Source organism: Atractosteus spatula, chromosome 6 (genome assembly GCF_055471065.1).
Source record: "Atractosteus spatula isolate fAtrSpa1 chromosome 6, fAtrSpa1.hap1, whole genome shotgun sequence".
Classification (NCBI taxonomy): Eukaryota; Metazoa; Chordata; class Actinopteri; order Semionotiformes; family Lepisosteidae; genus Atractosteus; species Atractosteus spatula.
This window is the reverse complement of record NC_142711.1, coordinates 47,943,190-47,960,120: the sequence shown is the minus strand read 5'-3', so window position 1 is coordinate 47,960,120 and position 16,931 is coordinate 47,943,190. Positions and strand designations below refer to the sequence as shown.

General features: G+C 38.5%; 1 protein-coding gene across 1 annotated transcript in view; it reads left to right on the top strand.

Annotated features, from left to right (window-relative positions):
* Positions 1–732: 732 nt before the first annotated feature.
* LOC148832986 (F-box/LRR-repeat protein 7-like) overlaps positions 733–16,931 on the top strand; it is a 121,369-nt gene continuing 105,170 nt past the window's right edge. The window contains exon 1 of the mRNA XM_088919662.1: positions 733–1,181. Coding sequence (XP_088775788.1) covers positions 1,145–1,181 — 37 coding nt within the window. The 5' untranslated portion in view covers positions 733–1,144. The remainder of the gene's footprint in view (positions 1,182–16,931) is intronic.

Sequence of the window (16,931 nt, the reverse complement as noted above, 5' to 3'; positions counted from 1 at the left end):
GCCGACCAGATGCGGCAAGGGCGCCCGCCGGAGCCCCCGTTGCGTTACAATACTTTGCTTTGATATTATTTGAAATGGGAGGATGTATGCAGAATAATAGAAACACATTAGTATTCTACTTGTTTGACACCTGCTTGATGTTTTGTGTGTTTTACGTGAAAGGGTAATATAAATAAAACGTAAATAGAAAATTATGTACCCCACACTTGTGTGCTTGTCTGCATAGATTCCCACTATACAGTAGTTCTTTCAAAATCGAAATACAAGTAAATATTTTATCTCTATTATTTGTTCATTTATGTTCCCATACCATCGTATTTTACTGGCATTATAATATTCAAGTATACAAAGCTTGTTCTTGTTGTTTTCCATTGTATTAATACGCCAAGGTAATTGCGATGCTTCTTAAATTTACTTAAGACCATTATGAATCTTTTACTGTACAAGATGAACATAATGTTACATCAAGTGTATTACTTTACTGAATTGAATTATATCTATGTAATTATTACTGTATTGGAGTTCCGTAACATTTTTGCACGGTCAATGGCTAAACACTCCCCACAAAATTCTGCAGTAAATTAGCAATCCGAAATTAATTCACCCCCAAAAGGCCTTGCAAACTATGTTGTATTGAGTTCGCGGTCTCTTTAAATTTCGTACCCCTGCACACAGCTCTGCTACCACAGCAGATTGACAAGGAGGAGGAGGTTCTCCGCAGCAGAAAATCTCGGCTGCCTCAGCCAGACTGGCGAATCGACTGCATGTCACACAGTTCGCAGGGTGGATGGTTTGCTTAAGCAACAAGTACCGAACTTCTTAGGTTATATGGTCTAACGATTCATGCCTAGAATTTTATTTTAAAGGCACAATGGAGTCCCGGATGAAAGAAAAGTCACTTCTTTGGAAATGGTGTGCCTGCAGAGGGATGTAACACTTTAATTCGTCTGTGGATTGCATAATGCGGAGACGTCTCCTTCTACCGTTATTCTGTCAAGGTCTGGATTGAGTACAACAAGGAGCAGAAGGACACCGAGGCTTTCCGAATTAATGCATTCCTTGTCCCTTTTTTGAAAGAACAAAACACTTAGTGGATTTTTATGGATATACCTGGGTTCTGTGGATAGATTATGCATTCAACAGGATGGGAGCGAACAATGGCAAAAACTATGGAAGTGAGGGTAAGTACACTTGAAAGTTGCTTCTACTGTAATTTCTCATGCATAACGTCACTGCTTCAGAGTTTGTTTCTTCTAGGAGAATCCAGAGGACTGTAACAAGAGCCTCGCAATTACTCTTTTATTCTCCTTTCTAAGATTCCACCATACATTTCTCTGAATGTTTGTGATAAATGCGATACAATATTACCTTTGCGAAGGGCAGGGAAAATAAACACTTACCTGTCAAAACCTGCGCTTTTCATCACTCCTAACCTTATGGGATTTCGTATTTCTTCTGAGAACCGTTATCCTGCCCTTGTGAGTCTACTTATTTCATAAAAGCAACTTTGATAAGAAATGTTTGCTGTTCGGAACAATGTAAAAGTCTTTTTGGATAATAACTAGAGGAAAAAAAGTTACATAAATACCAACAGCTAGTTAGTAATTTATGGTGACGAGCGTTTGTTGTTCCTTGTACTAAGCAGATGGATCCCAAGCGCTGAATTATGAGCGCAAGTTATCCCACTGCCTCATTGTTTGAAACGAGACGTAGGAGATCCTGCAAGATTTTTTGTCAGTAAGCTTAGGGGCCCTCTTTTGACTGTAACAGGAAGAGGGAGTCTTTACAGTCCTCAAAAATCCCTGTTCACTGTTGTAACACCATCGGATTCATAACGAGTTGGAGAGAATATAATTTAAGAAGTTTTTTTTAGCTTGACGCATTTGTAAAAACCCAGAAAAGTCTTGAAGTTTCTCGGATAGGCTATTAGGATTCATAAATTAAAGCTTTGTGAAAGCTTGATAGTATCTGCAAGTTAGAGTGTACTGTACCTTAACAAGTAATATTCTGATAAATTAAAGCTTTGTGAAAGCTTGATAGTATCTGCAAGTTAGAGTGTACTGTACCTTAACAAGTAATATTCTGAAACGTGGAGAAGCCACTTATACAGTACATACTGTACTGCACATGATTTGTGCAATGCGGTGCTTTTCCAATGTGCTGTATTGACTTATTTACATATGAAATGACTTTCTGAATATCTGAAGTGACATTGAGTGGATTGTTTTTTTAGTTTACAGTAGTTTACAAGAGGTGTGCTGGAATGCACCTCTGAAAATGGTGTGAAATGAAAGTCTTTCCAAACAATGGCTTCTGAGCTGTCGGGGTTTACAGAACATTTCCATGACTTACCCTTGAAGTGCTGTATACACCAGATTGATACAGTATACTGTACCCTCTATAGCAGTAATGGAAAAACTGGGTGAGCCATATGTTCCTTAGAGATAAATATGTAGTACACCAGAGACACCAAAACATTATATTGCCTACGATAGAATGGTTGTGAAAATAGTCCTCTCCTGAAATGTTTTCAATCATTTAAAATGTGTAAAATTATCTCTCATTATTGTCATTGGGTATGTGGGAGGTCTTATTTTGTGTAATTTCAAGGCCATTTTGTCTTAGTCCACTCACATACACCTTGAAGCATTCCTGTGTTAAATAAATTGGTATGAAACTAAGACATCCTGTCTGAGAGTTTATGCCTTATCCTTGGAGTTAGAGTTGTTCAGCCGAGCATTTCTGTACACACCATTTCTATACATTTATGGGTTTGACTTTCGTTTCTGTGAAAATGTTGTCTCTCTTTGCTCCCTCTCTGCCAGATTTTCTTTCTGCTGCCATGGTTAGATGTGTGAATGACAGAGAACCTTGGTCTTATTTCCATTCAAGAGGAAATGAGATGACCAGGGACTCATACATGATGTGGTCATCCGTGAATTACTGCACTTGGACAGATGTGCTGACTTATGCTGCCATTATCACACACCCCTTTGTCACTTTAGGTTAGGCATGCCCAAAATACAGTCCTGAAGTGCGACTTTGCTTCTGTGATTTGCTCCTCTTCTGAGAGCTTAGTGACTGGATGTACAGTAACTAATTATCTTATCTTGTTTATTCTATATTTAGTTAATTCACTGTTCACAAAATTCATCTTTACCAGGTCACTACTAGGTGATGAGCCAACAGATATATCACCCTGCAGCTAAGCAGGTGTGAGCCTGGCCAGTACCTGGATGGGAGACCTCCTGGGGAAGAACTAAGGTTGCTGCTAGAAGAGGTGTTAGTGGGGCCAGCAGGGGGTGCTCACCCTGCGGTCTGTGTGGGTCCTAATGCCCCAGTATAGTGATGGGACACTATACCGTTGCAACACTCTGTGTGCATGACAAGACACAGAAAGGCGTCATGGCCATCCACTGCAACCAAGGAAGTCTCCAGTCGTGACCACTACTCGTACCACTGGACCCAGGCTTCTGAGGTCGAGAGAGTGGGACTGCCCCAGTGCAACGGCTTTCCCACTTAAAAAAAAGCTCTCCCACACAGGTTTCTTCGTGCACCTCATCTTCCAAACAGATGAGCTGTACAAAGTACAACCGTCATCGTCGGACATGACAGACAACCATAAGAAGATAAAACTAGGTGATGAACTATAAAGCTGGACAACCTGCGTATTCAGTTTACAGGACCAAGGTTTTGAAACTTGCACTATAATGTTTCACCGTGTCAGTTGGAGTGATGTTTTGTCTGGAATTTTGGGGCTGTTTTTAATTACCGTTGCATTTTGCTTGTTTGAAAAGAAATCACGTCCAGCAGATTTAATGGAAAAGAACTAAACTGTAAGTTGTAAGGGGAGCCAGAATTCTGAGCTATAATGTCAGCCAGCTTGAAACCTTACTGGACATTTGTATTTTAAGTAGCAGAAAGAATCAGTTCTGATTTTGACCTCTTGGTAACTCCGTTCTCAGAAGACAAGTCTTTCTAAAGTCAGAGTGTCAGTTCTCTCAGTCATATTAGAAAAAAAAATATTCTTTAACAAGGTGTTCCTGTTTAATCTAGCATGATTTCACAGTCACTTAAGCAATTAAAGCTAATTGTTGGGTCAACAGTGATGTAAAGCACTCTCCTACTGGCCATGCTGGTTTGTGTCTGTCATACCAGGTTACTAATCCCTAAGAGCTTGTACTGTACTTCCACATGATGCACATTTGTATTTTTACTTGTTCTGTTTGGTGGTGAATTCAGCAAGATAGAAATTCAATGCTCAAAGATACACTTGTTAAGTTATGATTATGCTCATCGAGCCTTGTGATCCGGTCAGATTTAAGGAATTTGCAGGCAGCCAGTGCCATATGTTGTGGATCTTTAAAATGGGCTCTTGTAACGGGATGTTAATTGTGAATTACTTGTTTAATTGAAAGCTGCTGCTCAGGGTCTTCCTTAGTGTTTCGAATTACTGTAAAGCAGAAGCAGAATGACTAATTCAGTGACATTCAGCTATTTTACAAGGGGTGTGGTAACCATGCCCTAACAATTAACTGCCCTTGATGAAGCTTGTACAGTAGATCATAAAGAATGTGGATTGAGGTATCTTCATGTAGATCAGTGGGAGAGTAAAATCTACTGTTGGTCAATTTCATTCATAATAGCCATTATTCCAAGCTGCATCATGCATTTGATGAGCTGACTCAACACTTTCTGGTGTACTGATGTCCAAGGTATGGGGAGATTTAAAATAATAAAGAAGTCAGACCTGTAGACTGATTTATGCTTATTAGCTCCTCTGCTGTTTTGACTTCCTATGATACTGGCAATAGGCGCAGAAGGGGGAACAAAGGGTTACAATTTGATACCTTTCCTGTGGCAATGCAACAGCTTAATGCTCTGTGTACTGGTCCTTCAGTTCTTGCACTGTAATTTTGATCCACTTTGTACCTGTGTTCAGATGTGATCGTACCCAGAGTTTTCAATTATCTGTTGAAGAGTTCTCATTTGTCAACCCATTGTTTAATGACATGTTTCTGAAGTTTGTGAGACACATTTCAAAGGTTTTCTACCTGCTTCCTGAGAGGAAGTACTAATCACAGGGGCATTGTTCAGTTCAGGGGCACACATTCAATCTATCAGGGCTTCCCAACATTCCTCCATGCATTTTTGAAATGTGGCTGGAGCCTTCATTAGGCCAAAATCCACTCACTAAAATCTCATGGTGTTGTAATGACCATTAATGAACAACATTTACCTTTAAAAACACTTGGTGACAAGTCTTACTTTGGACTGAATATGAAACCATGACTTTCCATCTAAGCTGGAAAAGCTGTCTAAAATCCCCTGGATGGATGGTACTGGCTGTTGATCCAGAATGGTAACTTTATTCAGCTCCCTGTAATCAGTGGACACTTTGAGTGTACCATCCTTTTTCTGAATGCAAACAATGGGAGAGGAATAAGGTGAGTTTGATTTACTTACCTACTGTATCCTTTGGAGATTAGGTCTTGTGAATAGTCATTGACTTCTTTGTTTAAAGGCCCAGGTACTGCAGATGTCGGTTATCTGCATTAGATAATGTTCATGAAGATTTATTTTTGTTTTTATTGAGTCAGTTTGATCCATGTCTTCCCAGTGTTTTGTATCTGACAGTTTTTTTGGTCTTCAGACTAACTAATTTAACTAATGTTAAGTGATAGCTCCCATTACTCCATTTTAGATATTGTACAGTATGTTACCTGAATTTGCATCCATTCCTTTTATGACATCCATCCTTTAAGTTACTTTCAAAGTTTTAATTTAATTTTTCTTTCTAAATGCTTCTTGGTGCTGATTGAAATTGTTGGGTGTAATATCATGCTCAGTAGGATTTCAAACAGGACAAGCTATGTGGCAGTTTGGTCCTTTCAAAACTTTCAATAGGATATCAGTAATGTTTAGGTTTCCCTGGATGAAGACTGTTGTATCTTTTGAAAATGCACCAGAACTGAACTTTGCACACACCCAACACTGTGAGCATTTGAATAACGTTCCCAAGGTTACAAATGCCTACATGTTTTTACATGGTAAAGCGTCAGAGGAGTTTCTTGAATTACATTGTGCCCAGTAATTGGCTTTTCAAGATGGTCACTTGACAGAACTGATACAGTTAAAGCTTAATCATCTGGCTGTAGCTCAGATGATTCAATTCACTCTTGGAAACGAATAGGCCTCTCATCAGCAGCTTTAATGTCAAGTCTATCTTTGGTCTCCAACGTTTCTTCCAGTATTGAATCTTTGCATGAGATTTAGTTTAGAAACTATGCAGACCAGCAACATTCTTGTTTCAAAATCCTTCACTGCATTAATTCATCTTTTTCCAGACAGATCTGTTACTTTGGAAAACTGCCCCAGTGTTAAATAACATACGCACGTAACTATGTCTTTGAGTTTAGTCTGTAGCCTCTACTGACTCTACTGACTGATTCTGTTTGTCTTCAACCTTACTTTCAGTGACATTACAACCTCTCTTTTGCTGTCCTCTTTTCATTTTGACCAAGAAGTACTGATTATTGTTCTTGAGGTCTTTGAGAAAATGACTAAAGCATGTCTTCATTACTTTTACTTCAGTTAAATCAGACATTAGTTCTTTAATTTTATTCAACAGTTCATCTTTTTCATGTCCTTTGCTTTTATGGGGATAAGACTGCATCATGAGGAGTGTGTCTTTAGGATCTTCATATTGAGTTACTCTAGGCTTCCAGTCAGGTACTTTTTTCTCATCTTCATATTTTTCCCAGTCTCATGCTTCCCTGTAGCATTAAATCTTTCAAACAAAACCTCATCTAATATATTAATACAAGACATTAACATAAAGTATGAACAAGTTGGGTTGAGTTACAGTGTGCACACTGTTGGTCTTTAGCCCTGTAAGCAATGCCTGATGAAATCCACTTTGAACTCAAACAGGGTAATATTTGCGGCCTGCATCAGATTCTTGAGTGGCAGACAGCACTTTTTCCCTCAAATCGAGTGAAGTCTTGTAGTGTCTTTCTGAGACACTGCACAGCACTTGCTAGCTCCTTATGTAATGCTATGGCATTATTTACTTGACTGTATGATCTAAGAATCCTCCTAGGTTGAGGCAGGGACACATCATTATTTACTCCCAAGACTGAGCCCAGGACTGATGACTTTTATTACTGGGTCCACCTCTTCTTGCTGATAGTAACCCTTTCTACTGTAACTCCACTTTCAATTGGGTCTGCCATGCTGGTAAAATGTGGTCTCTCTCTCTGACTGGGATTGCCTGTTTGTCAAAAGATTTTGATATCTTGTTTTACTGGAATATTGTGCAAAACTGAATAAAAAACCCCACTAATCAGTTGATTTGTTCGCCTGCAAACTTTAAAATGACATATTGTTCCCAAGGATGACTTGTTGAAGAAAACCTGGCCACAGCCCTTGGACAATACGTGCTGTTTCTGCATTGATATTTACATTACTGCCAAATGGCCAGAAATACTCAAGAGAGAGTCCTTGACGTCTGTAGTCTGAGATTTTTTCCTGGTTTTCTTTTCACTGAAAGTGTCGAACCTGTTTCTGAGGGGCTAAACGTGAAACCAGAACCTTCGGGGTTTCTTTGGAAGGAAACAATTACGCCATTCAGTTCAAAGTCTGCAAAGTCTGACAATACCAACTTCTCTACAAAAGCAGTCAGCAGTTAAAATGAAATATTCAAACAAGATTATTTATAATAAAGCCCATGTAGCAATGTTCATCTTTTGTCATTGTTAATCCATAATAATATATATATATATTTCTGTACATTTGCACATTAATATCCCTTTATTATAGCAATACTGTATAATGTGAGCTATCATGGGATATCTCCACTTCTTACAGTAGGGTACCAGATGTTTCATAGGTATTGCCATATCCCAAGAAATACATCCTGCCATAATTTAGGTTATTACTTAATTAGAGCCAACAGTAGCTAAGTGCAATGCTGGCGACATTATTTTGAATCATGGTGGGTCGATTTAACAGCACTTACAGAGCAGTTAAAAAATTAACTTTTTTGTCTTTGTAAGTTTCCTTACAAATTCAGCAGGAGGTGTCAGCTGAATAATTACATATGAAATAGAAGCCAAAAGGTTCAACTAATTTGCTGCTCTGTGAGTTTTGAATGGATTCTAATGGAAGTCATGTTTTTTTAGGGTTCTGGAGAAGGTCAATTCAAGCTCATTTTCCCCTGCATAACTAAAAGACTTTTAAAAGGGATAAAACGGGATGAAAAACAGTGTCAGTCATTGAGCATTTATAACAAGAACCCCGATAACAGCTACTTATCTGAAGCAATGGGATACTTGTCAATTAAATTAATGAACAACCCATTAGGGAGAATGTCACTAATCTCACTAAGTACAGCTAAATGTTATTTTTTGTAGTTGGCAAAAAATTGAAAAGTGTAGTTGCCTTCATTTTGTGTTGTTTTTATTTCAAAAAGCCAAAAACAAATATCTGTATTTCAAAAAGCCTAAAATTATACAAGTATTTCAAAGGCCTCAGGAATATGTCTCAGAACACTTAAAGTAATATGTATATTTCAAATGACCTAATGTATAAATATCAAAATACCTATAATAATGCTTGTTTTTCAAAAGTCTTGGTGTAATAAATAATATTTCAAAATATGGCGTAATATGAATGTATGTATTTCTAAAGGCCCAACGTAATAAGCATAAGCATGAAAATAAGACAGTTTCCTCTTGTGTCTTGCTTGGATAGCAGCACGAGTTGTGTTTCTGAATACAGTTTTCTGTGACAAACTGCAGGTGATGCCTAGATTTCTTTTTTTGCTCAGAGTTGTCATAAAAATGTGGGAAAATGAGGGATTAGTTGTTGATAGCTTTTATGGCTCCAGGTAAAACAGCAACCCCTGTGATTTCCTGGGCACCTTTGAGTTGTCATGGACACGCATTTCAGACTTCCTGTATGTCTCCGTGGGGCTGGCCAAAGGAGTCTGTCATCCATTATGGTATACCAAAAAGCACAGTTCAGTGTTCCTAAATCACATTGAGCAAAAACACAACTTGGGTGGCTAGGAATTTAGATTTTGTTTGTTTCAGCTTATTACTTAATTCCCTAATATTTGGCAGTTAAATGGAAGCCCAAACTAAATTTATGGGACTGTTTGGTTTCTTAAGCAACCTGGAAATTGTTGTTATAATTTCCATTGTTTTCTGCTTTCCTATCCAGAAGCAGAAAAGGCTTTGTGAGCAGTTATAATGAATCCCCACCTTTAAAATTCAGTATGATAAAAACCTTCAGTTAAACTGAATTGCGCTTTCACTTTTCTGCTAGAAAACAAGGGCCTAAGTGAGAAAAAAAATCTTTAACTGTTTGGTTAATGGAGAACTGGGTTTCTTTAGGAAACACAGTATGAAAGGAACTACAGCTATCCATTTTCTAAATTTTCTAAATTTCCCCAGTACAGGGCCACAGGGGGAACCGGAGCTTATCCCGACAAACAACAGGTGCAAGATGGGATTCACCCGTGATGGAACGCTTGTCCATTGCAGGGCACACACAGACACAAACATATACATACACTGACACCAGGGCCATTTTCCCAAAAGTCAATTGCTCTAACAGTATCTCTTTGAACCGTAGGAAGAAACCCATGGGAACAGGATTTTATGGAAACAGGGAGAGCATACAGACTCCACATACAGTAGATACTGTAGCACCCCAGGAATCAGACCCAGGGCCTAAGCACTGCGAGGCAGCAATGCTAAGCACTGCACGATCATGCTGTCCCTGGAACTTCAGCCTGTCCAGTGAAATACTGAACCGGAGGACAGAAGTGGAAACTAAGTGGAAGGGCATTTTAAACCGAGAACAGTAAACAATTCTTTTGAAAAACGGGTTGTGAGAGTCTGGAACATGTTGCCTAGCAAAGCTGGGCTCCTTTCAGCTGTAAGATTTCTTAAGTTGTTAAAGAAGGCGAGGTGTTTATTTCCCAGGGGGGATGCAGCAATGGCATTGCACCCACTGTATAAAGGGGTGCGAACACTTTAGATTAGGAGCTGCAGGTTAGAGCTTCTTGACGTTGGTCCCACTACAAGCAGCACAAACCTGTTTATTTTCTTGTGCTACTTGGTTTGTGTTGGTTTGTGTTTCAAAACAAAAGTTTCTCATGAAATAGTTTCATGCTACTTTAGCAGGAGGTGCGCAGGACAGCTTTTTAAGAGAGTGCTGGTCAGTCACTATTTTACATATAGCCAAAATGTTGTAACAGCCAGCTGTTATGTAGGAATCCTGTCTAGACTACAACTGCAGTTCGGGGGGGGGGGGTCTTTTATTATCAATAAATGCAGACTCAGAAAAAGCCATGACCCATGTGAGCAATTTACCAGACCTGGAGTGGCTTTTTTAAAACTGTGCAGTTTTTTCCAGTTGAAACCAAAGCAGTTGCCTGAGTTCCTCATAAACTGAGAAAATGAAAACAGTTGACAAGAAAATGGTTTAGCATGTTTCTTGTGTGCTGGCTGTGCCATCCACACCATTAAAATGTTTCCAATTAAATTTGCTGATCATTTACAGATTTCAGTTGCCTAATGAAGAGGGTGATTTGTGAATTTTGATGGCACATACAGTAGGCCTGTAATCCCTACATAACTCAAGCATTTGCAAGGTTGCAACATGTGAAGAACATAAAATAATCCATTGACAGCATATTCTGTTTTCATTAGGATGTTTTGAACACAACATTAGCTCCTTAAAAAAGGATTAACGTACAGTATATATTGTTTGGCACTGTGCAACAGCAGCATTTCCACGTATTAGGCTGATCGCGTCTGATCTTTGAAGTTAAGCAGGGTTTGGGGCTGGTTTGTAATGGGATTAGAGATCTCTAAAAAAGCTGTTAGTGATGTACTGCAGGTAAACCGATAGAATTTCCAAATTAGTGCCCTGCTGTCTTATAGGAAGTGCTATCCTTTGAGCAAGAAGGATGCTGGATGTCGCAAGGATTCATAATGATATCCCAACAATGACTTTGAAAGATTTGCAAAATTTGATATCAAATGGGAGTTGCTTTTTATACTGTATATAGACTATATTGACCCAGATATGGGTTAGTGTCAAGAAAGAAGCAATTACTAAAAAGGACTCATCTTAAATCTCAATTATATTGCCAACATGTAGGTTTTGTAGTCAGATAAGACAAACAAATTAATATTTTGCTCAAAATACAAAACTACACTGGAGTTTGAGAAGAGGAGAGTTATTGTATTGTTTTCCAGTGGCCAGTCACAGTTCTGACTTAAATCCAACAGAAAATTTATACCAAAACGTGAAGATAGCAATCCACCAAAGATTGTGTCAGAATGAGTGGAATTTTGGCAGGAAGAATGGATAAAGTACATCATCCCACTGTGTAGAACCTCTCCAAAAAGACTGAGAGCAGTAATAGCTGCCAAAGGTGTTTCCACAGAGTACTGATTTAAGGAGCTGAATACTTGCAATCAGTAAATGTAACTTTTTGTACAGTATCTTCTTTGCAGGTTTGTGCTGACATATAACATTGCAGATTTTAATAAAAACAGCTCATTTTAAAAAAATGAAAAAAAATCATACACATTACTTGTGACTCATGTAAATGTGATATTATTAGTGAGAGTTTGGTGTGAATACTTATTCAAGGTATTGTAAATGTGAAGCACTTTGGGATTCTGTGGGGTGAAAACTTCTATATTAACGTAGTTTTAATAATAATAATAATAATATCATCCAGAGTTGTTATTTTTTTCTGTTCAATGTTGTTGTGTATTTTGGGTTTAATAGCTTGCTGTAGACTGGAGGAACGGTTTGGGGAATGAGCAGCCATTATGTGTCGTTGAGTTGTCATGCAGTACAGTATGTTATCACCAATCCTAAAATAAAGCACCAGCAGTTTTTACTTAAGTCTGTGTCCACTGACTCCCGATTCCCTATAGGAATGGGCTTTACAAACATAACAAATGTGAACTGCAAAAGAAACATCTTCGCTGCGTTATGTGCTGTCAGGTGCAGCAGCACATTTTTTGTTTTTGGCAGAAAACAATAAAGATGAAATGATGACTATTCCAGAAACTGGAAGAGTTGCCAGTCCAAATTATTCTCTACCTGTCCATATAGCAGAGTGCAGATATCATAAATTTAAAAGAGCTCAAATGTTTTGGCAGATCAGACCTTATTGCACAGCAAATATGTATGGAGTGAATTTTATTTTTTACCATGTGGAAGAGTTGAAGTCCTGATTTTTTTCACCTTCATATTTTCCTGCATGACACAAAATAGTGAAGCTATTCAGAATTGGGAGTATGACAATTCTTGGATTTTCCTGGGAGCTGAGAACAGACATAAAGAATAGGTTATTAAGTAAAAAGGCTGTTACTGTAGAAGTGAAATTTGAAGAGGAACTGCAGTCCCAATTTCTCAGACAGGTTGGTTGGACTCTTGGTAACAAAATAAATTAATTGACAGTATCGAAAAAAGTTACAAATTTCACATTAAACACAAAAAAGTGAACTTTGTGAAAGTACTGTAAGTCACCATGTTGTTGAAAACCCCTGGTTTCGCCATGGATGAGAGCAAGAGTTGTGAATTGTGATGCGGCCCTTCCTGCTCACTAGTCCCTTTAATGACTAATGGAATGTGAGGTACGAGCGAATTAAGTACAGGTCGTGCTGCTGACATTTCACCGCAGAAAGTTACCAATGTCATTTGCATACAGAGTTAACAAGTAAGTTACATTTATTGCCAAATCCTTCTTAAAGTCGAGAACAATATTTATTTTTGATTAAAAGAGATGTTTTCTGCTTATTTACAATGTAACAGGGCTGCTTCACGTCACCAGAAGTTTGGTTGCCTCATTCTGATTTGCAGAATATGGCGTTGCACATACAAGGAAATTTGGTCTATTTTGTAATGGAAATTGGAGGTTTTACAAATCATGTGTACATTTTAATTTTATTTTGGTTTGAAATACAATGCTGATTCTTTCTAACCCTGAAATACCAAAAGACTGTTGCAGTTCCCCTTTAATTTGTGGCCTCAGTATCCTTCTGGAGATCCCACCATAGGCCAATCATTTGCTGTAATATCCTGACAGATTTCAATTTACTGCAACAGTCACCTTTTAATAAAGAAAATTACCTACTGTTATTTGAATGTATTTTGTAATATAAAATCAAAACACATCAGAAATGCAAAACACGTTTGTAACTTATATCTTTGAATACATTTCGTTCTTAGGTTTCATATGCCTATATGCAAGTCACCCCTTCGGGTTCCTAGTGTTGTTTGTGTGGTCTTGCCAACTGTGTGGACAGGATAAAGAAATTTACTACAGCTGCCTCAGTAACAGGTCCATTGTTCTTAATGTGAAATGTATCATATTTATTAGGAAGTACTATAAACTCGAACAATAAGCAAACTCTAACCTCGAAAGTTTCACCTTTCACCTTTCTAGCTAACCTGTGTGTTAGTATTTCTATCCATCCATTTTCTAACCACTTTATTAAGTTCTTAAGGCCGTGGGGAAGCCGGAGCCTATCCTGGCAAGCAATGGGCGCAAGACAGGATAAACCCTGGATGGGATGCCAGTCCATCACGGGGCAGACACACACTCTCACACCAGGGCCGATTTTTCCAGATGCTAATTTACCTACCAGCATGTCTTTGGACTGTAGGGGGAAATCGGATCACCCGGAGGAAACCCAAGTGAACACAGGGAGAACATACAAGCTCCACTGCGGGGCAGCAGTGCTAACCACTGCACCACTGGGCTGGTTAGAATTTCCAGGCGGGACAACAATTAAAAATGAGCAGGAAGAAAATATCTAAAAGTTACAGGACTGTGTAGGCCTTATTCATACAGTATAATGTTTATCTCTTATAAGCACTGGAGTCTTGTAAGTTACATGCAGCACATGAGAAGAAAGAACTTTATGGATGTCTTATAGAAGGCTCATCTTACCAGTACGAACCCAGATGTGGAGGTCACCAAGCAGTATTTTAAAGCACTGTAGCACTGAAAGCACTGTATTTCACTGTATTTGCAGGCCTGTGGCTCAAAACAAAAGCTCTCTTTGGAAACAGATCAGCACCCTACACGCCCAGTTGTACAATTCCAGCCTCCATCATACCTTATATTATATTTTCATTGCTTCCAGCTGTTTTCCTGGTAATCTCCCTGCATGAGACGTAGGCCGTGTTGTTTGGTGTTACAAGCAATTGAAATAGGAGAAACGTGTACTCCCCTTTCTAGTTCAGAATGACAGCTGAAATGATGCTGCCAATTGCGCCACTCCGCACTGGAAAATAATGTGAAGTTCGACATCCAGGCGGAGTGAGCTGGTTTCCAAAGCTATTACTGTGATTATTCCAAGACTGGCACGGTGGACCTGAGCATCTGGAAAGGAAAGAAATCAGAAACATTACAGCTGAACAGAACTTTAAGCCTTAAAACCACATTTAAGTTTGATACGGAATCATAGTTGACTGCAACTATGTAGATAAGACAAATTGGGTTGTCCTTCCATGTAAAGTATATAAACTATGGAAAATACCTTGGAATTAAGTTGTATTTTTCCATTGTGTTGCACTGCAAAGTGTATCCCTCCTGAAAAATGGTGTATAGATTCTTTACGGGGTCAATTATTTCCACTAGTCTTCTAAGCAAGAGATGTCTACTTGACTACACATAGTCTCAACATTACACACAGTGAGGTGTGTTAAGCATTGCTCATAAACCATGTGCTACATTCCTTGAGGACATCAAAGTCCATGTGGGTTATGCTCTTGCTATTGATTGTGTTGGGACTTGTCTAAGATGTGGGCAGTCTACATTTGCCAGAGGCTGTATACAAGATGGACAGAGACCTGAGAGACTACAGTGGTGTAGTATGGGCTTTTTCCTACTGCCTGAAGGAAGAAGTGGAATTTTCAACAAATAATACGAGACAGAGTTATCCGAAGCACTGAAAGACAGTGTATTTGGAAAATCCAAATTTTAAATGAATAACCGTGACGGTTTAGCAACTGTGACTAATAGAGCTGTGAAACTAATCTGTAATACAGCTGGCAATGACATTGTAGTAGTTTTATTCATCATTGTTCATGGTTTATTCATCACTGGCATGGGATTCCTCTGAATCTTAGGGCATTACTGAAGGAAACAATGAAAATCCTAAACTTAATTTAAGGGAGCTCACTTAACTGAAAGCTTAACAAGGGCTGTGCTCAGAAATGAGAGCAGAATGTATAGTAAACTGACGTTAAATGACTGGCGCAGGGCAGATTTCTTGGATACCGTATTTATTTTTCTGCATACTGTACCATGATCACATTACATTCCTAAATAACGGTTACGACCCCAAGTGTCTAGGGGTAAAGGGGTGTAACATTTAGGATAATTTTTGGATGCAGGTGGGTTCTGGTGAGGGACAGGAAGCGTGATAAGGGTTGGTGCAAAAAGTGATTATTTTTAGGTGAATAAGTGACTGGTATGTAATAGGACACAATAACACAAAGTGAAAAGGAACTAGAGTGGTGCCAAAGAAAAGAAAACAAACAAAATGGAACTGGCTAAGAAAGTGAGGGAAGCTGACCTAACTACAAAAGAAAACCCGAAACACACGGTCTTTGGTGTCTTCAAACACCCTAGCTAACCTTCAATGACTACCCAAAACCATACAAGACAAACGGCACTCACCCGTACTAACTAGTGTTACTAATACAAAAATCAACTACAGAAAGTGTGCAGAATGTACCCAACAACCTAAACTAACCCTATTCACAAAAGTTCACACAAATACACAAGTGAACTACGAATACAAACGAGAGCAGACAAGTAACCAGGTACAGAAGAACACAGAGGTTGATACAATACATTTGGACAAGGTAATGGCAAAATAAACGATAAACACAGACAAACAAAAGTACAAGGAGACGAACACAAACCAACAAACCCAAAGGTATATGAAAACACATCCACAAGAAGCGAAACAAAGCCGAAGCGAAACGAAACCAAAGCCGAGTGGGACCAAAGTCAAACAAAAGGCCCCTTTATTCAGAAAACCTCCAACTTATATACTAAATAAGCTGTACTCTGATTGGCTGAGAAGCTGATTGATGATGACATCACAGGGAAACAATGATGTAATGATGGACCAATGGGGGAGAGAGAACAATCAAGGTCAGGAAGTGTGGAACACAGTAACAAAACACACACGGACCACACACTGGGACGTAACAATAACATTTTCACACAAGAATTCGGGAACAATAGACAAGGCCATGTAGCTGCTGCACAGAATAAGAAATAAAGAAACACTTTGTAACTTAAAAATCCTTTACTGTAATTTACTGTTTCTAATGTCATAATTACCTTGATCACTTTGTGTACAGACTGTTGATCAATAAATGTACAACAGCAATTAATTCCCATATGATTCCCATATTAATTCCCATATTATAATAGTAATCCAAGATAAACATTATCACAACTCAATAATATACTGTACATATCTAATGGTATGACCCTGAATTTTCCAATCTGGTGAGATCTACAGCTTCATCCTAAGTTATGAAACCACACACTCCCTGCTACACTTGTTAGGGTGTATGAACTTATTAACAAGGCTTATTGTTCTTTGAAAACAGTCAGCTACTACACATTCCAAAACTGCGTGTCACCTTTAGTAGAACAACAACTGTAAAGAAAAGTAAATAAAATGGAAACTACAGTACGGTCACATCTTTGAGAATATTTGAGATCTTTTGTTTTAGAAAATTCTGAGGCAATAACAGATGTAAACCTGGTACCCGACGATTAATTTGATCTACAGCATCTCACCTGTGATAATGTCCTGAAAACACTAGTTGCTGCCTATCATAACAATATAAATACAGCATGT